Source organism: Trichomycterus rosablanca, chromosome 1 (genome assembly GCF_030014385.1).
Source record: "Trichomycterus rosablanca isolate fTriRos1 chromosome 1, fTriRos1.hap1, whole genome shotgun sequence".
Classification (NCBI taxonomy): domain Eukaryota; kingdom Metazoa; phylum Chordata; class Actinopteri; order Siluriformes; family Trichomycteridae; genus Trichomycterus; species Trichomycterus rosablanca.
The window spans coordinates 64973449-64996110 of record NC_085988.1 but is presented as its reverse complement, the minus strand read 5'-3'; the positions used below and the strand labels follow the sequence as shown (position 1 = coordinate 64996110).

Genomic DNA, 22662 nt, shown 5'->3' with positions numbered 1-22662 from the left:
GTGCATGTAACTCTGTATTGTAGTGCTTGACAAAGGTTTGCCAAAGTAATCCCTCACCCATGTGGTTTTATCAGCTATTGTTGAGTGGTGGTTCTTGATGCAGTGCCATCTGAGGGATCGAAGATCACAGCCGTTCAGCTTAAGTTTGCGCCCTTGGCCTTTACGCACTGAAATTCCATGAATGGTTTAATGATATAATGCACTGTAGAAGGAGAAATATGCAAATTTCTTCCAGTCTTTCTTTGAGGTACATTGTTTTCTCACGCATTTGTTGGCAAACTGGAGATCCTCTGGCCATTTCTGCTCATCAAGGACATTAAGGAGTCTTTCCTGAAAGCTGCTTTTGTACCAAATCATGATTACAATCATCTTTTGAAATCACCTGTTTTGAATCACATCATTATTTAGTTTTTTCACCTCATTACTAGCCCTAAATTGCCTAAATCGTCCCAGCTTTTTTGGAAGGTGTTGCAGGTCTGAAATGCAGGAATGGAGGTATATTAATAAATGAAATAAAGTTGAGCAGACAAAACATGAAATATCTTGGGTCTAAATTGTCTGCAATCAAATAAAAGTCAAAGTAAATGTAAGGAACACTGCATTTATATTTTATTTGCATTTTCCATACTGTCCCAACTTTTTCTGATTTGGTGTTGTACATAATTTCTTGTTCAAAGAGGGGCTCAAGGAATTTACTGTTTGCATTTTTGGTTTAATGAATGTAATATTTAGCTAGTAATGTAATTAGGTTAATTATATAAGGTTCAATTGGCTGAAAGAGGTTTATTAAATATATACAAACTATATTAGCTTTTAATTGAAATGTTTTATAATAATATAATTATAAAACTGTTTTTAGTTTTATAATGTTTTTTTTCCACAAATCCCACACAAAAGGAAAATATATGGACACAATCAAAGAATAAATGATAATCGACTCACTAAAGCTACACCGTCACACCGTGTGCCCTGCTCATTTAGCACACACTCTTGCGTCACTAAGTCTGGCCAATCACAGCGCAGCTCTGCAGCCAGGCTGTGTGTATCATGGCGTCCCCCTGAAAGGGGGTCGGGTCCGCTGCTAAATGACAAAAACATCTCCTGTATAACAACATCAACCTAGTAATAAAAAACTGATACAGAGGAGACGCGAGCATGGGGACGGTGCAAGCGCGGGTAATGTTATTCCTGATGGTTAAATAGAAAATACACTACATTAGTTTGTGACCTCTTAATGTAAGATGTGTGCTAAATGCTCCTGTGTTGCTACAGTGTGTAACCAGTAATCCCAGTATAGTTGTGACATCACACACTGTGATTACTGTAATAACTGTGTTGTTTATGTTTATACTGAATTACAGAGTGCTGACCCTGTCCCAATGCACGGGCGAGACCTGGGTGTTCACCCAGACGACCTGGAAGTGATTGAGACACCACAAGAAGTCAAGAAAGAGGTTCTAGCAAATAAAGATGTGAGTTTATGTTATTAACTGTACATTAAGGTAAAAAAAAAAAGAACAATGTATTGATTTTTCTGGAACTGTACTAAAGGAAATGATTCAAGGGTGGATGAAATGGCCAGACAACATCAGACACATTTATGAAGTTTGGGAATATGACTTGTCTGGTTGGCATATCCCCAGCATCATCATTACTGGTATACAGCTCTGAAAAATTACAGACCAGTTAAAAACTAATATTCTGTTTTCAGTTCTACTATTTAATAGGGATGTAACAATACACTCTACCCACGATGCCATGCGATTCACAATAATGATTTTTTTCCCCAATTTTTTAAACTGAAACTGAAGACAAATTATTACTTGTATTATTTATCTTAAAAAAATAAAATACAGTATTTGTGATTATCTTTTATTTATCTAAATAATTAATGTCCTTTTATTTTTGAGGTAGGTACAAACTATGCAAAACCATTTTGAATTAAGCCCGATTTGGCTGAAAAAACCCAAATCTGGCAACCAGGCATATAGCACCAGTGACGTCAACTAGGCAAGGTGTATAGCGCCACTGCCTTCTGCAGTTTAAAGTGAATATCGATTCATTTTACATGTCGAATCGATTTGAATCGTGGAATTTTTTAATCGGTTATTAACTGACTTGTAGTGCATCGTTGCATCGTTACATCCCTACTATTTAAAGGTTTAAATTTCTTATTTATCTGGGGTGGCATGGTGGCTCAGTGGGTAGCACTGTTGCCTCACAGCAAGAAGGTCCTGGGTCCTTTCTGTGTGTAGTTTGCATGTTCTCCCCATGTCTGCATGGGCTTCCTCCGGGAGCTCCGGTTTCCTCCCACAGTCCAAAGACATGCAAGTGAGGTGAATTGGAGACACAAAATGATCCGTGACTGTGTTTGACATTAAAACTTGTGAACTAATGAATCTTGTGTAATGAGTAACTACCATTTTTCTCATGAATGTAACCAAAGTGTGTAAAACATCACATTAAAATCCTAATAAATAAATATTATTTATTTATTTATTGTATTTATTTATTAAGTGTGTGTGTGTGTGTGTGTGTGTGTGAGACACTGTGATTGTAGGCCTCTCCAAACAACCAGGTGTTGGGCCAAGCTGAAAATTGGACTTATCAGAAAAGATGCCCTTATTCCAGTCCTCAAGGGTCCAAAGTGTTTTGCGAGTCTTAGCGTGCTCTTTTTTTGCTTTTTTATCGTTGTAGCTTAGCAAGACTTCAGCCCTGCCTCTAAAAGCCTGTTTTAAAAAAAAAAAGTGCAAAGTGCTTGACCAAGGTGGATCAATACTGTGGCTGAAATGCCACAAACATAAAGGGGATATTCGCAAATAAATAAGGTGGTATAAAGTAATGGGAACAAATAAATAGATGAAAGATACAAAAACATATGCAGCCTGCAACAGAGAAAGTAAATAGAACCGCACAGAACTGCAAACTGGTTGTCACAATATGACAGGCTGTTCTGGCCGGAGACGGCAATGCATGAGGATTTACGGGGGTGGGCTATTAAAATAGCTCATATTATTATGGTAATTTTGGTGTTGGACAGACACAAGCACATATAATGTGTTTCGCTGCTGCCACTATTAGATTACATGAATAAGCATGTATAATTAATAAAGTTACCAGTGATTGTATCTTTTCATGTTGCCCAAAGGATGTTGACATTACCTATTTCTAACAGTTCTGATATTGTTATTTAATAGTAAATTGAAATGTGGGATCAGTGCATTCCTAGTGTTTTTAGACTTTAGCCAATTTTTTATCATCTACAATCCTGCATCCTGTTTTAGGTTGTTGTGCAGCATGTCAGCATTGAAGGCTTAGGAAGAACTAAAGAAGACTACTTGGGCTATGAGATTGCTGATGTCTTTAATGCTAAAAACCTTGTTGATGTAAGTAATGTGGTTGACGTTTTGCTCGGTTGATAAGCTTTCCTGAGTTTTGTTTGGGTTTGAAGTTGATGTTTTATGTTTGCCATGCAGCTAATGAAAAAATCACATGAGGCCCGGCTTAAGTTGCTCCGCCTGGGCATATTCAAAGAGGTGGAGGTTCTTATTGACACCTCAGAAGGTACGTTATGCCCACTGTTTTTTTTTTTTGGTGCATGCATATAAGTATTTATTCACTTTCCACGTGTTAAGATAGAATTTTGATTTGCTTTAATGCTGGGAATAATTAACTATGTGTTAACATGCTTCAGCTAGGGCTGAGAAAATATAGCGAAATCCATGGGGTATTGGTCAAGGTGTTTCTGTACTACTTGTTGTACTGGGACACACCCACAATAAAGAGGGGCATAGCCAAACCTTCCTGCTTGGTAATCAGTCACACACCTGTTTCGACTGATGAAAAGTCTATAAGGAAAAATTAGTTATAAATAAATGTTAATAAATTATGCATGAAACTATATTACACAATAAGTAAGTCATTCATCAATTCTCTGTGTGCACGGATTTGTCCAATTAATTGTCCAGTACCTTAGTTACTGAGCCAACACTGCCACTAAACAGTACAATATGCCATAATACTTACCTTCTGTTCCTAACTTTGTTTTTGTTTTTAGGAGTGGATGCTCTGCCTAATGGTCTTGATGTTACATTTGAGGTGACCGAACTGAAGAGAGTGACTAGCAGTTATAACACCATGGTTGGAAACAATGAGGGCAGCATGGTAAGCACAAAAGAAAGCCTTTAAACCACTCACATTGTACATTTGCAATCAAAAGTATTTAACCGCCATTGCATATTAGGTTTATTAGTAAAACGTACAAACTTTCTGCTGTTTGCAATAAACCAATCAAACAAGAAAAATTTTAATAGCTCTGTGATTTCTCCGAATTCAACACATAGCTCTATTTTTTATGACTCCTGCAGTCACAGAATTATTCAACCTCTTCATGACAAGCATCTTTAGTACTTAGTAGAGGACCCTTTTGCTGTTATGACCAGCTGTAAACATGATTCCTAGCCAGACACCAGATTCTCAACGTTCCCGAGGAATCTAAGCCTGTTCCTGATGGATAATGGCCTCCAGTTTACTAATTTTCTTGGGTTTGCGTGCTGCAACCACCTTCTTCAAATCTTCAATTGAACCCAATTGCTAATTTAATTTGGTTAACTGGCTGATTTAGTATCTATGGGGGCTATTACTTATTTACATAGGGCCAGATAGGCCAGAACAATATTACTTTTCTTTAAAAAAACGAAATTCTCATTTAAATTCTCAAGCATTTCATTTTTACTCAGGTCATACTTAATTAATATTAAAATATTAAAAAGTCTGATGATCTGAAACATACTACATGGCCAAAAGTATCCAGACACCTTGCAATGACCCAGTTGGACTGCCCATTCCAAAACCATTGGCATTTTTTAAGCCAATGGCAGCATTCACTTTTTTGGGAAGGATTTCCACAAGATTTCTGAGTGTGCCTGTGGGAATTTGTCCATTCAGTCAAAAGAACACTTGCGATGTCAGGCACCAACATTAAACAAGGCCTTGTTCAGTCAACCTTTCATGTTATACCAGTGTTTTTAACAGAGTTAAGGTCACAGCTCTGTATAGTTTCTCCATACCTAACTTGTTTTTTTATTTCGTCGTATGAAAATGGGTGTGTTTAGAATATCCGAACTCAATAATTAGTCTGAATACTTTTGTCTTTTATGTAAGTGTAACAATAATGCAAAAAATAGAGGAAACAGGAATGGGGCAAATAATGTTTCACAGCACTGTATGTTTTCTTGCTGTTATGAGCCAGACTGGTTATGTTCCTCCACACAGGTGCTTGGCATTAAACTACCCAACATGTTTGGTCGTGGAGAGAAACTTACCTTCCAGTTTTCTTATGGTACTAAGGAGACTTCATACGGCTTGTCTTTCTTCAAACCTCAGCCAGGCTACTATGAACACAAGTATGAACTCATTTTTTATTCATATTTAAATATTGAAAATTTATGTTTTTGTTTTTTTTATTTTAACCCAAGACCTGTATGATCAATCATGTAGTTTCACCCTAAACCTATATAAAGTGACTGGCCAGTTTCCGTGGAGTTCACTGAAGGAGACTGACAGAGGAGTTTCCACAGAGCTTAATGTAAGTTTATATCAGTGGTTGTTAAACTGTGTCCTGTTTTTTTTTTTTATCATTATTATTATTATTGTTGAAATGTATTTGTAACTGTACTATTACTAGGTTTTTACTTTCTTTCTCTTTTACCCTCAGTTTCCTCTGTGGATGACAAATCACACTCTAAAATGGGAGGGGGTGTGGCGTGAGCTGGGCTGTCTTTCACGCAGTGCCTCCTTTGCTGTGCGAGAAGAAAGTGGCCACTCTCTAAAATCTGCTCTCTCGGTGGGTAAACCCCTGATTATTTGGAGCCAGTTAAAGCTCAGACAGGTTTTTGGGTTAAATACATTTGAATAATAACCGGCACTGACACTCCTGATCAATTTTAAGTGTTTCAGCCAGGCTTCCACCATGTTCCAACATGACAAAAAAAAACTTGCATAAAGACAGTTTAAGTGATTGATGTGTAGGGACACTAGAGCGGCACACACAAATTTTAAACCCCATTAAACATTTTGTCATGATTTGGAATGTCAGTTGTAAGCTAGGTCATTCTGCACACACATCAGTGCCTGACTTAAAAAAATGCCTCCCAGAAGAATGGAAAGAAAAGGTTATAGTAATACCCATGGTTTTAAAATGGGATGCCCAACAAGCCTATGGTCAAGTATCTACATATACACATTAGAGCCTGGTGGTATTATGGTACATTAGGTATACCGGCTTTGATTCCTCATATGGAATGGGTTTTTCATATACCGCCATACTGTAGCACAGTTAATACAGCTGTAGGCTTCAGTAGGCAGCAAATCATATAATATTGTTTTCCGCTAAAAGCGTTATGGAGCGCTGTGCAGATTAGATACTTGTCTACCTTGTTTGTTTGTTTGTTTATTAGGATTTTAATGTCATGTTTTACACTTTGGCTACATTCATGACAGGAACGGTAGTTACTCGTTACACAAGATTCATCAGTTCACAAGGTCATATCGAACACAGTCATGGCCAATTCTGTATCTCTAATTCAACTCACTTGCATGTCTTTGGACTGTGGGAGGAAACCCACGCAGACACGCGGAGAACATGCAAACTCCACACAGAAGGGACCCGGACCGCCCCACCTGGGGATCGAACCCAGGACCTTCTTGCTGTGAGGCAACAGTGCTACCCACTTAGCTACCGTGCGAGCTACCACGGTTGTTGCAAAAAAGCAAATGGTTAAGCGGCGTCACTACCGGGGCAAAAACACTTATACCAACAACACCGAAGCAAGCTGAAAGCATAGATATATAAAGTCGTTCACTTTTCTAAACAGACCTGTAATCAAGTTGTTCAATCAGTGGAGTCGTACCGCAGTATAACGTTACAGCTGTGCTCTTCATCAGTGGTGACTGGGAGACTGCAAACCTCGTTTTATTCATATATATTGCATCTGTTTCAAGCGTACTGATTCCATAATATATTGTGTCATTTTGTGGGGCCAAGCAAACCTTATAGTCAACCTTATACTCAATACCTTCACTATATACATGGTGAAATGAAATGTTTCATATTCTATGTACTCATGAGAGTAAAATTAGCCGGTCATACCGCTCAGCCCTAATCCACATGTAGGTTCAGATGTATTTGCTCTTTGGAAAATAATACAGCAACACTTTGGTATTGTATTGGTTAGAAATTACTAGAAATAAAATTAAGCAAAAATAGCTGCTGAAATTCACACTGTTGTAAATCTGGGAAATAGAAATGTCTGGCTTGTGCAACCTAGTGGTAATCATAAAAATAAACTTGTCTCTCTTTCATTGACCTCACTTCAGCACACCATGATAATCGACACCAGGAACTCTACCATTCTGCCAAAAAGAGGTGCCCTACTCAGGATCAACCAGGTGTGTGGAGCTTTGATCAGAGCTTTAACCTGATGCTATACTTAAAAACTGCTTTTAAAATGAATAACTCATTTTTCTTGCTGCTTTAATTATAACTTGATTGTGTTTAGGACAATAGATTGTGATAATAAGCATACAGTGCTTTTGAATATTTGCTAAAGGAACTAGCAGGATACACTGGAGGAGATGCCAGCTTTCTGAAGGAGGACTTTGAGCTGCAGTTGAACAGACAGTTCCTGTGGGGTTCTGTAAGTCGCTCTTGTAAAAAAACACTAAACTGAACTAGTATATACTAAATTTAGGGATTTGGAAATCGATTGTTTGTGTTTCTGGGTTTTTCAGGTGCTGTCTGCATCTCTTTGGGGAGGAACGATCTTTCCCATTGGGGGTCAACCCATTTCCATTGCTGACAGGTATTTGCATGCATTGAAACATATGAAATTATGTGAATGAAATCTGAATTCACTGTAGTAATTTACCTATGCATGACTAAAAATAAAAGAGTCGTGGCTTACAGTTTAGGGAAGGCCCTGTTTTGTTCCAGCATGATTGTGCACAAAGCTAGGTCTATACGCCATGGGTTGACAGATTTGTTTCGGAGGAGCTCTGTTGGCCTTCACTGAGCCCTGACCTCAGCCCTTAATAAAGATGAATTTTGAGGGCCCTGCAATGTATTGGCCCCCTGTCCATGGTGTGTTGCTGCAATTTGCCCTGTGAGTTCAGTGAAGCTGGATCTGCCGCAACCCTGACCAGGATAAAGCAGTGGTAAAGAAACAAAAAATGAATCATTTAGAAGGGTGGTGCATCAAGCCGCTCAGGTGGCACAGTGGTAAAGCACACTAGGAAACCAGAGCTGACATTTCAAACTCATCGGTTCGAAACTCAGCTCTGCCAACCGGCTTGGCTGGGCAGCTATATGAACAATGATTGGCTTGTTGTTCATACAGGGTTGGGAGGCCGGAGAGGGACCTCATAACTGAAGCAATTATGACCTCTGCTGGCTGATTGATGGCACCTGAGCAGAGTCTGGGAATAATGTGGACAGGGTGTGGCTCTCCATACACAAAGCTGATCCACATATGAACTCACCTCGTGCAGATAAATAGATGCAGTCGGCTACTGCACACCTGTCTGAGGGGGCGTGTAACAGTCTCGCTTACCTCAATCAGCAGTGGGGAGCATCTGTAGAGAGGAAGCGTAATGCAATCGGGTAATTGGATACGACTAGATTGGGAGGAAAACTGGGAAAATGCAAAAAAAACATTTGACATTTTTCTTTACATTTTTTATCTTTGTTTTGTCACCATTATGTTTAAGTACTTGGGTGTTTTGACAGACGTTTGGTGCTACATCTAATTCATATTTGTTTTATTGGGAACAGGTTCTACTTGGGTGGTCCAACAAGTGTGAGGGGATTTGGAATGTACAGTATTGGTCCTCAGAATGAAGGTCAGTTCCTTCTTTTGTATTTCATAAAATATATAAATCTTAAAGCAGTAAAGCTGAACCCAAATTAGCGCATGATGTATCAAACGATTTTTCATGTTATGTCAAGTGTAGTGAAGAAATTTTATAGCAATTCACAACTGATGTCTTAGCTGCATTGCATAGACACTTTTGTCAATGAGCAAACTGTCGAATGAGAATTCTTTATGTATAGTGTTAGGATAAATACAGAATTATACTGATATGGATCATACTGCTCCACTCTTGCTCTTGTGGTTGCACCTACCATGTGCCACACAAGCATCTATTGGCCATGTGCATCCCTAGACTAGTGTGAATTGGTAAAAAAAAACCTTAAAATTATTGTGCACAATAATCAAGTCTCTACATTTCACATGCTTTTGTATTATATGTTATTTAGTTAAACATTCACAGAATTTAAATGTGTATTAAATCTGTATTTGTCTGTTTTTTTACCTATTTAGGTGATTACCTAGGTGGAGAGACATACTGGGCTGGTGGGCTCCACCTCTACACACCCCTTCCGTTCCGCCATACTCGGGGTGGCTTTGCTGACCTCTTCAGAACACATTTCTTCCTTAATGCTGGAAACCTGTGCAATCTCAACTACGGTCAGTACCTCAAACTAAACTTCTGTGGAGCTACAAAAGACAGAGTTAGATCAAAATTGGATCTGACATCTAACGTTATCCAGTGTCTAAAACAAAAAATCATTAATTTATTCATCTTTAGCAAATACTTTATCTTGAAGAAACAAAGGGTACAGACAGGAAATCAAACACACACCCTTCCACTTACCCACTCACGCCTAGAGACAATCTAGTACAGCCAATTTACCTACAGTTGAAATCAAAATAGTTCAACTCCCATTGCAAATTAGGTTTATTAGCAATAACCCAATCGAACAAGAAAAATTCCACATTTGCCACGTTTAATGACTCCTGCAGTCTCAGAATCATTCAACCACTTCATGACTAACATCTTTAGTACTTAGTAACGCAGGCTTTTGCTGTTATGACCTGCTGTGAATGTAATTTATAGCCAGACACCAGCTTCTGGCAGCGGTCCTGAGGAATCTTAGCCCATTTTTTATGGGGAATGGCCTCCAGTTAACTAATATTCTTGAGGATGCGTGCTTGAACTGCCTTCTTCAAATCCCTCTTTAAAAGAGGAGTATGTCTTGGAGTTCAGGCATGGAGACCTTTAGCATATAGTATGCGCTTTACTGTACAAACTGAAACCTCAGTGCCTGCTGCCGACAAATTGCATGTTTTTGCAGTCAATCAAAGGTTTTTAATTTTCTTTGATTTCTGCCTCCTAACCCTATCTATGTAAAAAGTCTTAGTCTAAACTGCCCCAGAGTCCTCAGAGAACATCAGAAACTGTTCATACCTAATTAAATTTAAAAAAATCTTTAACCAAACCAAAGCAGTTATCAAACTCCTTACAAATACTGATTTGAAGACACACATTTAAAGAGTGTAGTACAATCTACATATAGTTAAGGTCTTTTTACCCATTTCTGGGCTATTCACACTGGATGTTTTGAGCTTCAGCTGCAAATGCAGCTCCATCAGCCATCGCAGTCCTACGTACAGGACTCAACGTCAGTGGGTAATGGGTCTTACTGTGCTACTGCTCCCAAGCTTTGAAACTCCCAAACTTGCATTCAGGTATTAACTGTTCTCCACTTACTGTCAGGTGACCCTATTAATTGATTTTACGTTTTGTTTATAGGGGAAGGCCCATATGCACACCTGCAGAAGCTAGCGGAATGCATCCGCTGGTCCTATGGGGCAGGCATTATACTCCGACTGGGAAACATTGCAAGATTAGAACTAAACTACTGCATTCCCATGGGTGTTCAGAGTGGAGACAGGTAACTGCATGCAGAAAGACATTTCAGTCTTTAAGCATCATAAGATCTATAAGATTTAGAACATGTTTTTTTGTTTAATATACGTTTAGAACATATATCAACTTTGAGAATTACATTAATTAAAGTAAATTTGCAATGTATTAAATTTTTTCTTATCAAAAAGACTGTTTGTAAATATGAAGTGGTAATGTGCACTGGAAGTACATTAAAATAACTCAGAATCAGAACAATACATTTTAAACTGGATTGACAAAATAATAATAGCTTGGAACGGTACAGTAATATACAGCAGCAAATAAGCCAAAATAAAGAAATAAGTTGACAAACTTTTTTTGCTCTTAAGTGCTGAATGGTTTGTGATAGGATGCACAGAAGAGATCTACTTTACAGTCTTTTTCCTAAAACTTTTTACACACAAAATTTTAACTTAATGATATTTGAAGTTTGTAATGGGGAGGTCATGATGGATCTTAGCTTCTTATATTGCCATCCATCAAACCATCCTTAAACAATTTTAGTAGCATGTATGAAGGTATTATCAACAAAAAGACAGGTTTGCATCAGCGGTTGCACCTGGTCTTATACACTGTGAAGTTGGATGACAGTTCACACCTGAAATTTATGTGTCATCACCACATTTTCAGTAATACTACTGAGAATTTATGAGATTTGTGACCAACAGTGTTGGCAAATCTTTTTTTGATAAAAGTATTGGAAAATAAGCTAATAAAATATGGCCTATGATGGATTGTCATCCTGTCCACAATGTGCATTACACCCAGTGATTCTAGGGAAACTAGACCCACCATGACCCTGACCAGGATAAAGTGATAGTAAAACATGAAAATAAAAATGAAGAGAAAATGTGTCCCCTTGTTTTATGTTTTTATTCATCTGAAATAACACATTGGGACAAATATCCAGTAAAATGAGACAGAAATTACTTTTTTTAATACAGCACTGTATTAATATAAAAATTGGAAACAGCCCAATGTCCTTTTTCCATCAATTATATTAGGCCGGATGGCTGACTTTGAAAAGACTACACAATCTTACGTGTCACAAATAGACACAAGTTGAATTTTAGTGTTTGTCTTTTAAAAAAATGTGACTTTTTTTATACTTTTTACTGTTTTATTAAATACTGTTTTATGAAATCTCTCAACACGGTTGCTCAGTGGGTAGCACTGTCACCTCACAGCAAGAAGGTCCTGGGTTCGATTACCAGGTGGAGCGGTCCAGTTCCTTTCTGTGTGGAGTTTGCATGTTCTTCCAGTGTCTGAGTAGGTTTCCTTCGGGGACTCCCGTTTCCTCCCACAGTCCAAAGACATGCAAGTGAGGTGAATTGGAGATTGTTCATGACTGTTTGACATTACATTTACATTTTCGGCATTTAGCAGCCGCTTTTATCCAAAGCAGCTTATAGTACCTGTGACATTATATTGCCTAAGCAGTTGAGGGCCTTGCTCAAGGGCCCAACAGTGGCAACCTGGCAGTGGTGGGGCTTGAACCAGCAACCTTTCGATTACTAGTCTAGTACTTTAACCACTAGGCTACAACTGCCTATTAAAAACTTGAAATGATGAATCTTCTATAACCAGTGACCTGTCCTGTCATGAATGTACCCAACATGACATGTAAAACATGATGTTAAAATCCTAATAAATAAATATTAATTGTATCCTATTTTCTTTTCCTGTCAAGGATATGTGATGGCGTACAGTTTGGTGCTGGGATCCGTTTCCTGTGATGTCATCTACTTCTGTTCTTGTTCTAAACCTGAAGCTTGTGGGCTGTGGGTGCAACATGTGTACCATGTAAGAATAAGACACTACCTGAGGGATCTCACCCGCATGCACAGTGTGAGGTGCTGTACCATCCAGGAATTAAAGATGACTGAGCTTGTAGCATTTTTCACAGTTGTTGAATTTGCAGCGTACCCCTCCACTTCACATTTTAAATCTGCCTTTATATCCAACCTCTGTGAGAATGCTGTTTATATGTGTGCTTCTTCTATCTTTAATAAGTAAAGCACTTGAGTAAAATCCTCTCACATGAGATTAAGCATCAGGTTAAAAGCCACCATTATTGAGAAACCATGACAAATTGTATGTTCCATCTTTGTTTATATTTAGTAACTGCTCAAAATGCTTAAACAAATGTGTTTGTGATAAATCACACACCTTGTTGTCCTAAGTAATTATCCTTCCGTCATTTATAACATAACTGAAGCACCTTTTTCTTCTATCAGTGAAGTACTGTAGATCCGTTTTTAAATGTAATTGACAAACCACACAAATTAATAAATTTTCACAGATTAAAGAGTTATAAGTTAATTTTTTGATGGTGTTGTTTCACCAGCAGTGCCCTTATTGTAACTTATTGTTTTTAATGTCTATGAGAGAGAGAAGAGAGGGGGAAAGGAGAGAGAGAGATTCAGGAGGCGTCGGACGGCACGTGTTCCTCGAAGCCCTCGCTCTCTCTCACCAGCGCCCTCTCCAGGATGATGCGCCCCTCTTTGTAGCGCTGGCTGTCCTCGGTGGCGAACTCGTAGATCCAGCCCAGCTTACTGTTGCAGTTTTTACAGCTGACGTCTCGCACCATGTGCCTCCCTGTAAGCATGACGCGGTCCTGGACCTCGCTGTACTGCAGGTTCACCACCTGGAGGAGGAACCAGCACAGTACAGTAATTATGGGTACACTGAGTAATATCTCGTTATTCTTACTTCTGGAAACAAGTCCAAAATCTCTGATGCTCCTGCTAGTCGTGTTATAAACACGCCCTCATGAGCCCACCACAGTGTTCACAAATAAAAACATGGCCTAACGCCCAAAAGGGGCATTAATAATTTGCACTCCTACATTTACAGCCAATAACAGCCGCTTATCTTCTAAAAAAACAGTTTGCCGGGGGCACCACTGCTGGGTACAGGGTTTCATATCTGTAGCCATATCTGAGGTGAGGCTTGAACCAGCCTCTGACCTCTGTCCTGATTCCTATCAACAAGTTTACAGCCACTGTTCCTCCTAGCTGATATGTTATGTCAACATTTAATTTTGCGTTTTGATTTGCGACCTTGTTGAAGAGGAAAGCCCGCCCTGTCGCCCCGGTGAAGCGTGTGGAGATGAGCTTGGAGCGGTTGGTCAGGATGGTATCGCAGTTGGCGCAGGAGAAGAGGCGAGTGCCTCCGATGTGATCCAGGAAGATACGACCCATCGTGCTGCAACGAGGAAAACAAACACGTCAGGAGTTAGGGACACGACCTGTGAACTAACTGGTACATATTTATTAACGTGGTGTGTGATCAAATCTGACAAACACAAATGTAATCAATTACATTATATATTAAGCCTGTATTAGGTCCAACAATCTCACATCAGGTCGGAGAGGAGTAACAACGAAAAGTGAAAAGAATTATTTGTTGTAAATTCACTATTTTTAGTACACACCGAAAAATACTATACATAGAAATTATCTATTATTTATTATCTATTATGGTGGGACCGTGGTGCAGGTATTCACACTGAACAAACTACCAATTACTAGATATTACACACTTTTCTCTACACACTTTTCTTAGTGGTAATTCAGATTCATATAATCAGAATAAAGTATTTCTGTATTATATAATATTACAGTAAGCACTGTACTATACTGTTTTATCCTATATTTTTGTTTAAATAAATGCTTTTATTAAGTAAAAATTATAAATAATACGTCTAATATAGAACCCAAATTAAGGGCACAATTTTTATTTAAGTGTTTAATTTCACATACTGGACAAAATAACATGTTATGTGTGCTATAGCTATAAAATTACATGTTTATGTGAATAGAATATGGTAAATTCAGTACATAAATGGAAGAATTAGCTCAAGACGGTATCGCGATATTATAACCGTATCGCCAACCTCTAAAACTTGTTTGTTAAGGCCAAAAGAAAGACATTATTCATGTAGTTACACAAATCGACAACATGCTTACAACATTAACCAAACATACCACATTTATCATGATTTAAATGTGCAGTTTTGACATGTCGCAGTGTTAGAATCTAAAGAAAAGAAAATATAAACAACGCTGATAAGCTAACAGCTAAAGCTAACCAGCTGTCTGAATGTGAACACGTCTCACCGTGTCTGTTGTTCTAATTCAGAATACAGTCGGTTTATTTGCTCGCCAGCTGTGTGATACACTGTGTGCATCAAAATGAAGTAAAAATACAAACAATAAAAACAATAAAGAACTTAATACAGTAAAAGCACACAGCTGTAGTCAAGTGTTACATCTGGTACAATATGAGATTTAACCAAACGTAAAATAGCGCTAACGAGTTAACATTTTGTGTAAAGATACTATAGTAACGGTAACAATTGTATTTAATTACGGTAAATTTTTATCTACAACGCTGTGATATACTCACTAAACATTTACTAACAACTGAGAATATAAACGCCACTACTTACAGACATTAAGTATTTGGTATTTGGTATTATTTGGTATTATATTTTAGCGTCACCGCTAGGGGGCCGCCACGGGCTTTACCCAGAAGCCCTTGCGGCCATGCTGTCCGTACTTACCGTGGCCCAGAGCCGTAGATAGAGAGAGTTGCGACACTCCTTGATCTCGCCGCTACGCGGTCACGTGGTTCATGTAACCCTCCAATAGTTCCAAACAAACCCGGCGCTGTCATGTTCTCATATGGGACAGGCAGCAGTGAGTGAAATATTAAACAGTAAATAATAAACATTTGTACAATTTCTGGGTATTTTCAACTGCGTTTACATTTACTGCATCTGCTTTAATATCAATTTGGTATATGAAGTGGAAGATTGATGTTTATAATGACTTAATAGGTCGTTCTTGTTAACACACAGTACATTATATTAGCATACATTACATAATGCGATATCATTAAGTAGTAGAGACAATATACAGTACAGAGATTAGACAGTTTTTTATGTTTTGTTTTTTACATAAACTAATCTCCCTTCACTTTCCTGAGGATTCATAATAATAATCATTTTGGTTAAACACTAAGCCATGTGGCTGGATTCATAAGGTTTACCTGCACTGAATGAACAGATTCATAAACACACTACCGTACCAATACCTTTAACATTATAGTGCAGGTACATGAAATAGCATTAATTCATGTCTTATTTCATGAGTAAGTAATAATTTATTCCTACATGTAATACATGAATTAATTCATAATTAATATGCACTAGTTCATTTTGTCTAATGTAAGTGGTGGACAAGGTAGACAAACCATGTAGTTGAGTTGAAGTAGAGATATCCAAGGTAACATATTACTCCAGTAAAAGTAGTAGTAAAAGTAAAAATACTCTTTACCTCCACTAAAGTACTAAACTAAATTTACCTTCAAATGTACTTAAGAATGAAAGTAAAAGTATAATGATTTATTATGGCTCTGATGTTTTATTATCATTTCTGTAACAAGACTCTTGATTAATCAACTTTTAATTAATCAATTTTAGGTGAAAAGACTCGTGTCAATAATTTAGCTTAGCTGACTAAGCTAAATTCAGTTATACCTATTAATTAAGATAAACATGTAACATTTAGTGCTGAGCAAATGCTAAATAATAACAGTATTACGTATATTAATGACATCAAATTCATTATTTTTTTTTAAACAAAGCAACAAACAGCTAAAAATGCTTGATAAGTAGTGGAAATGAATGGGGCTCTATGGGATGTTTGGAACTATACAGAGCTCCACAACCCGGAAGCTGCACAGAAAATATGTCCCGCCCCCTTTCCAACGGTTCCCTATGGGAGTGTCGCCACTCTGTTCTCTCTACCGCTCTGCCGTGGCCGTGTAGCCCAGTGTTGGGGCTGGGGTGGCTACGGTGAGGGCTGGATAGGTAGCCTTTATGTTTGTCTGTTGTATGAATGTCTGTGTGTATGAATGAGTGTCTGTCCTAATCCACTGAGTGAACTGCCAAGGGCAGCTCACTCGCGGCCCCATTACTACCCGCATCCTTTTGCCGTAAAAGTCACATGGCTTCTCAGCGAAGGTCAAAGTTAGTTGCCATGACTACAATGTCAACAGTTAAAGGCTTAAAGGCTTAAAGGCTCAGGTGTCACATTAAATTATAAGCGCGTCTCTGTAACGACTCTAACCATCACAACAATCATACAGTTACTTAAGCTCTCGCGGGCCACATAAAATGACGTGGCGGGCCGTGAGTTTGACACCCCTGTTCTAATCCGTCTGATTCTGATTCACGCATGCGCATTGTGATATATTTAGTTCAGCTGTCGTGCAGTTTACTGCACATGATGGTGTTGCGTGGAAAACTGTCTCAGTTGGAAGAGGCATAACAAAGACAGTTGCGCGCATGCGCATCCGCTTCCATCAGTAGAGGGAATTAATCAGTAATAAATAAGAGCTGTTTATTGTCGAAATTCAAATCACTTTCAGTATCGCGGAGAGAGCAAGCGACACACACACACACACACACACACACACACACACACACACACAGAGAGAGCTCATTACCTCATTAATGTAAATATTATAATTTTTATTGTTATTATATTGCACTGTTTTTATTATATATTTTATTATTTTTGCACATGTAACTGTTTTGTATATATTTGTTCTTATTTATTGTTATTTTTATTATTTCTCTGAATTTCTCTGAATGTCCTTATTTGTCATGCCAGTAAAGCTTCTTTTGAGTTTGAGTTTGAGAGCCGTAACCGAGCAAACCATGCAGACAATGAGCAGTGCTAGTGGTAAAATGACAAATAATTGAGAAATAAACTATAAACTTCTTTAATGATGTTAAATCTGATTGGTTCATGACGCGTATGTTTTAAAGCAGAAACAAACACAGGCACATCTCTGCACAAGAGAGGATTTTTGTAAAACTTAATGCAATACAACCACAGTACGTCTCATCCCTGTAGTGTTTTTGTGTGTTAGCAGTCCGAGGGATGCAGAGTGTAAGTTTTTTAATACATTTTAGACTGGGGTGACTCGAGATTTTGAATACTTTTAATGGGGTGCCGTGATTGAAAAAAGGTTGAGAAACACTGGTCTATGTGTTGTTTTCTGCACAAGAATAAAACACTGTCCCCTGATCATGTTCTTTGAAATTGAATATTTTGTTTTTGAACACTATTTACGCTGCTTATATTTAAAATATTGCTTAAATGGCCCAGCATTCGATCATGCTCATTGGGTTCGAATCTCAGCTGTGCTATTGGTCGGTCAGCCAGGCATCTACACAGACTCGATTGCCTATTTCTGATAGAAGAGAATTGCCACCCTGTACATGGTATTCCTGCCTTGTGCCCAGTGTTTTCCAGTGAAACCAGACCCACCATGAGCCAGAGCAGGATAATCTAAAGCCGTTGATGAAAGTAAAACAAATATTTTAAATAAGGGAAAAACACACAAATTGCTCTAGCATTAAGAAATGATCACATACCTGTCCAATGTATGGTCTTGTAGCCATGTGCAGTACAGTTGCCCAACAGGTAGTGTGGCAAGTACACAGAATTCACCTTTGGGAACTGTCTATAAAGAGTGCATGATTTTCGGCTGTTGTCCACAAGATGGCGATATGAAGCAGCAGTGGTATCTAAGAGCGGTTTTGCGTTTGGAAAAAGAATATAAACGGTTTATATACATTTATTTACTAACCGATTCACGAACCTGACCTACGTTTTTAGCGCAGTTCGAATTTGCGTAGGGTGCGCAAAGTGCGTAAGGTGCGTTCATACTTTACGTACATATAATTTACACTATCATTTTCATTAAAATTCCCCTATTTCTGTATGTACAATGCTAAGTATTTAGAAACTTACACTCTTGTCAGAAATGAAAGACAAACAAAAAAAATATTCATTAGATTTAAGATAAAGTTTAATCAGGGAAATGAATATGCACTTCTGCTAGCTTTAAAAGTGGCATTAAGGACACAAAAGCATGGACAAACTTTAAATGTAGTTTGCATTATTTCTTTTTCTGACAATAATTAGGACTACATATTGTATGTATTCACAGGCTTATACGCCAGTGCAAATAGCTGTAAATATAAATAAGATTTCTGACTGATTGGTGTGCATTTTTCTACTATGCCCTTTACTTAATCCAATAATACAACGGACAAATCAGTTTCATTCCACAAACAGATCGGGCGTATTTGCGCATTCAAGACCCATTTTTATAATACAAAGAAGCCTTTAAGCATGCAAATGAACCATCGTCTCGACTAAAGAACCACTGTTTTTAGGAGTGTGAACAAATCAGGACAGTAATCAAGTAATGTAAAATGTATATGCACTTTATTTGTACTTGTAAATAGACACAGACAAAAACTAAATACTGTAGCGTCACCGCTAGGGGGCCGCCACGGGCTTTACCCAGAAGCCCTTGCGGCCATGCTGTCCGTACTTACCGTGGCCGTGTAGCCCAGTGTTGGGGCTGGGGTGGCTACGGTGAGGGCTGGATAGGTAGCCTTTATGTTTGTCTGTTGTATGAATGTCTGTGCGTATGAATGAGTGTCTGTCCTAATCCACTGAGTGAACTGCCAAGGGCAGCTCACTCGCCGGCGCCACAATACTATTTGTGCAAAATAAGCAACATGAACAATACAAACATTTACCGCTACAAGTGCAACATGGTGCAACCAACTTAGCTTATCAATGCTGTTAACAGATGATCATTTATCCAAATATAGGTCCCTGGCATCCTGGGTTCGTCTCGGTTTGGTTTCCTCTCATTTCGCGTCTGCTTCTCCGGCTTTCACTGATACGAAAGAGTAAAAAAGTAATGCAAGTGTCTTTGCTGATACATCCACAATGGCGCATCGGTGACCTAACGGTAATAAACTACCGCGTCACTAAACCGACTCAGGATTCACATCGTTCATTTCAGTCCGTATTATAATATTGCTTATTTATGTTTAAATGAAATAACTAATTGCAGTTCCATATATGAGAATAATAATTTTTACTCATTATGTATGATAGTTTTGATAATAAACGGAAATTTGACCAAAAGAAGCGTGTTTGTGGTGTTTCTGCGTCATCATGTGGATCTTCACTGAGGTAACTTGTCCAGTTGCTATACTTTACAGATGTTACCCAGTTAATGCTGGATTAAGTCGATTTATTAACATCTCTGATCGGTGTGTCTTTTGTAAAAGCTTTAGTGAGTCGATTCATCACTTATTCATTGATTGTGTCTACACATTTTCCTTCTGGGTGAATGTGTTCTGGGATTTGGGTAAAAAAAAATTGGTAAAGACATTCTAATTAAAAGCCAATATATTTTGTATATTGATAACCCTTTTATTTCAGCCAATTGAATCTTAACCGAATTATATTACTAGCTAAATATTATATTCATAAAACCAAAAATGCTAAAAAAAATTTAAAAAAAATGCCATTTTTTATTTCTTTTTTAAATTTAGATTTGAATACATATTCGCAAACAGTAAATTCCTTTAAACAAGAAATGATGAAGATAACCCATTTCTAATGAGAGTTTTATTTTACTGTCTCTTTTATTTTATATATGATGCTATTGGAACAAGATTCCTTAAATGATTTGTAATTCCTCTGGCTTTGTTTTTTTTTCTTTGATATATATATATATATTTGTTGAACATATACTGGTTATTGTTGTATTAATGTTAAAGCATATTTTTGGTAATATGATCATGTATATCAAGTGTACTGTTATGTTTACTGTATACTGTTTCTATAAATACATAAATAAAAACTCGTCCACTTGCTAGCTTGGGTTTAGCTCCTCTTTCGGGGATGTTTATTATATAAAGAAGAGTAAATAAACATTAAACAATGTGGCTGCACCGCAACAGCGTCTGTACAGGAGCTCAAATACTAAAGATAATACAATTCAACACGTTTCCATGTGGTGTTTTAAGCACTGAGGCATATCGAGTGTTTCACTCTCAAACTGAACAGTGAAGGTGAGTACAAGAAGAAACCAGGTGGTTTTATACGAGCTGAACATGTTTTTACTCACTTACAAAGAACCAACTCTCCGGCATCTATCCAAGTATCAACTCCAGCTGAATTATGGGATAGATTATCGGACCGTCGTGTGCTGTGTAGTCATCCGGGTACTTTTCGCGTATTGTTTAATAAATACTATGTATTCTGACACACTACTTGCTCTCGCGTACTGTTCAGTATGGATGCGATTTCGGACGCAGCTATGTTCTCTACTTTCTTATTAAAACGAGAGAAACGTACTTAATGTAGCTAAGAAAAAGTAAAACTGAAGTATTGATATTTGGATCGATCTGCCCACCCCAGTAATAAGGTTAGAACAGCCATAAACCATAACTATTATTAATATGAAAGATATACAATAAAGGTTTGTGCACCATGTGCAGTACACTAACTATACGAAAGACATTGCAGCTGTGAGTTCATATCCAAGCTCAACAACACCTGTACTTGTTAGCTTAGTCGCTAGTGTTAGCTGCTAAGCTAATTGCAGCGATCTCTAAAAGCACTCTGTAAATATAACTCTATCATATTAATATTGTAGCTGCTCTCAGGGGGATTGTAGATAAATTCAGATATTTAAAGCGGTCAGATTTGTTGTTTCTGGGTGCTTAATCATAATTGTACGTCGCTTTGGATAAAGGCGTCTGCTAAATGCTGAAAATGTAAATGTAATGCTTTATTTTCTCCCCACTTCTGAGGTAAAACATTACTATCATGGCTTATCAACACCAAGCAGCTAACTCATACCACTTAGTTGTGCTTGCAGGGTGAACAAATATGTAAAATTTGAATAGTGACGGAATGTATGTGTCCTTGTTCATTTAAAATAAAAATAGATACAAATCTGTTTATAAGATAATAGATACAAATCTGACATTTATAAGCACAAAGTCAAAAGAAAAGAGCACTTACTCATCAAAACACAAACACACGAAATGAGAGCCTCACTACGCATGCTCCGATTCACGAACCTGACCTACGTCTTAGGATCGTTTGTGAATTTGCGTAAGGTGCACAAAGTGTGTTCGTATTTTACGTGGGTATAATTTACACTTTCATTTCTATAAAATTGCTCCTATTTCTGTATGTGCAAAGCAAAGCATTCAAAAAGTCTCTCACTCTCTCACTGCTACATGTGTTCGGTCTCTCAGTGCCGCTCAGTCACGTGACGGTACCACAACAAATCACAGCAGAGCAGGAGGGAGGAGCGGACTGAGTCTGTTCACACGTCAAGTGAAAAATGCTGATTAGAAGTTTTTTATGGTGCTGAAAGTTTAAACAGGTGCACAAACAGTTGGGCAGATATAAAAAACACCCAAAGTTTTACATTGCAATATAGTGCATTCCTTGTTCCCTTAGATAAATTCTAATAATAAAAAAAATGTTGCATTTTGGTATTGCATTTGCCAAATTTGAGACAGTTTATTTTATTTATTTGTTTATTCATTGTTACTAATTGATTCATAATGATGTTTATTACATATTTAACTATGATATATTTTGGTTTTAACTAGTTTGATTATTATGTTTGTTATATATTTAACTGATATATTTTGGTTGGACTGTTGTGCACTATAGTTACTGTGTTTATTACATATTAAACTATGATGTATTTTGGTTATAATATGTTAAATATTATGTTTAACATATTAAAACCAATATCTTAAATATTTAGGTAATGTTACAATATACTTAGTAATATTACACATTTCACTCTGATATATTTTAACTATTGTGCACATCATAGTTACTATGTTTATTACATCCTTAACTTTGATATTTTTGTATTTAACTATTTCACATTTTAGTTACTATGTTTATTACATATTTAACTATGATGTAT

At 37.5% G+C, this 22662-nt stretch overlaps 2 protein-coding genes across 5 annotated transcripts; one reads left to right on the top strand and one right to left on the bottom strand.

Moving 5' to 3' along the window:
* The first annotated feature begins 1051 nt into the window (after window positions 1–1051).
* samm50l (sorting and assembly machinery component 50 homolog, like) lies at window positions 1052–12818 on the top strand. The gene is made up of 15 exons (XM_062995075.1): window positions 1052–1176; window positions 1362–1472; window positions 3285–3386; window positions 3477–3564; window positions 4058–4164; window positions 5275–5405; window positions 5500–5587; window positions 5717–5845; window positions 7378–7449; window positions 7611–7697; window positions 7792–7862; window positions 8831–8898; window positions 9381–9527; window positions 10654–10795; window positions 12500–12818. The coding sequence occupies exons 1-15, from the start codon at window positions 1156–1158 to the stop codon at window positions 12543–12545; spliced, it is 1410 nt and encodes a 469-aa protein (XP_062851145.1). The 5' UTR covers window positions 1052–1155; the 3' UTR covers window positions 12546–12818.
* Window positions 12819–12901: 83 nt separating this feature from the next.
* On the bottom strand, window positions 12902–18357 carry LOC134314480 (protein yippee-like 5). Of its 4 annotated transcripts, XM_062995097.1 has the most exons (4): window positions 15263–15324; window positions 14931–14991; window positions 13872–14016; window positions 12902–13456 (listed from the first exon to the last, which is right to left on the bottom strand). In XM_062995097.1, exons 3-4 carry the CDS (start codon window positions 14010–14012, stop codon window positions 13232–13234), a joined length of 366 nt encoding a protein of 121 aa, XP_062851167.1. In that variant the 5' UTR covers window positions 14013–14016; window positions 14931–14991; window positions 15263–15324; the 3' UTR covers window positions 12902–13231. The 4 variants fall into 4 exon arrangements, with proteins under 4 accessions (XP_062851167.1, XP_062851177.1, XP_062851160.1 ...); XM_062995107.1 differs by lacking the exons at window positions 14931–14991; window positions 15263–15324 and adding an exon at window positions 18263–18357; XM_062995090.1 differs by lacking the exon at window positions 14931–14991 and having other exon boundaries at window positions 15263–15369.
* Between the last annotated feature and the right edge of the window lie 4305 nt (window positions 18358–22662).

What these genes read in the sequence shown, in the direction of transcription:
- samm50l (XM_062995075.1), top strand. Translation starts at nt 1,156, where the DNA reads ATGGGGACGGTGCAAGCGCGG. An exon ending in GAAACAATGAGGGCAGCATG is followed by an intron (nt 4,165 to 5,274) that starts GTAAGCACAAAA and finishes TCCTCCACACAG; the next exon opens with GTGCTTGGCATTAAACTACC. An exon ending in TATTGGTCCTCAGAATGAAG is followed by an intron (nt 8,899 to 9,380) that starts GTCAGTTCCTTC and finishes TTACCTATTTAG; the next exon opens with GTGATTACCTAGGTGGAGAG.
- LOC134314480 (XM_062995086.1), bottom strand. An exon ending in GGGCTTTCCTCTTCAACAAG is followed by an intron (nt 13,457 to 13,871) that starts GTCGCAAATCAA and finishes TTCCTCCTCCAG; the next exon opens with GTGGTGAACCTGCAGTACAG.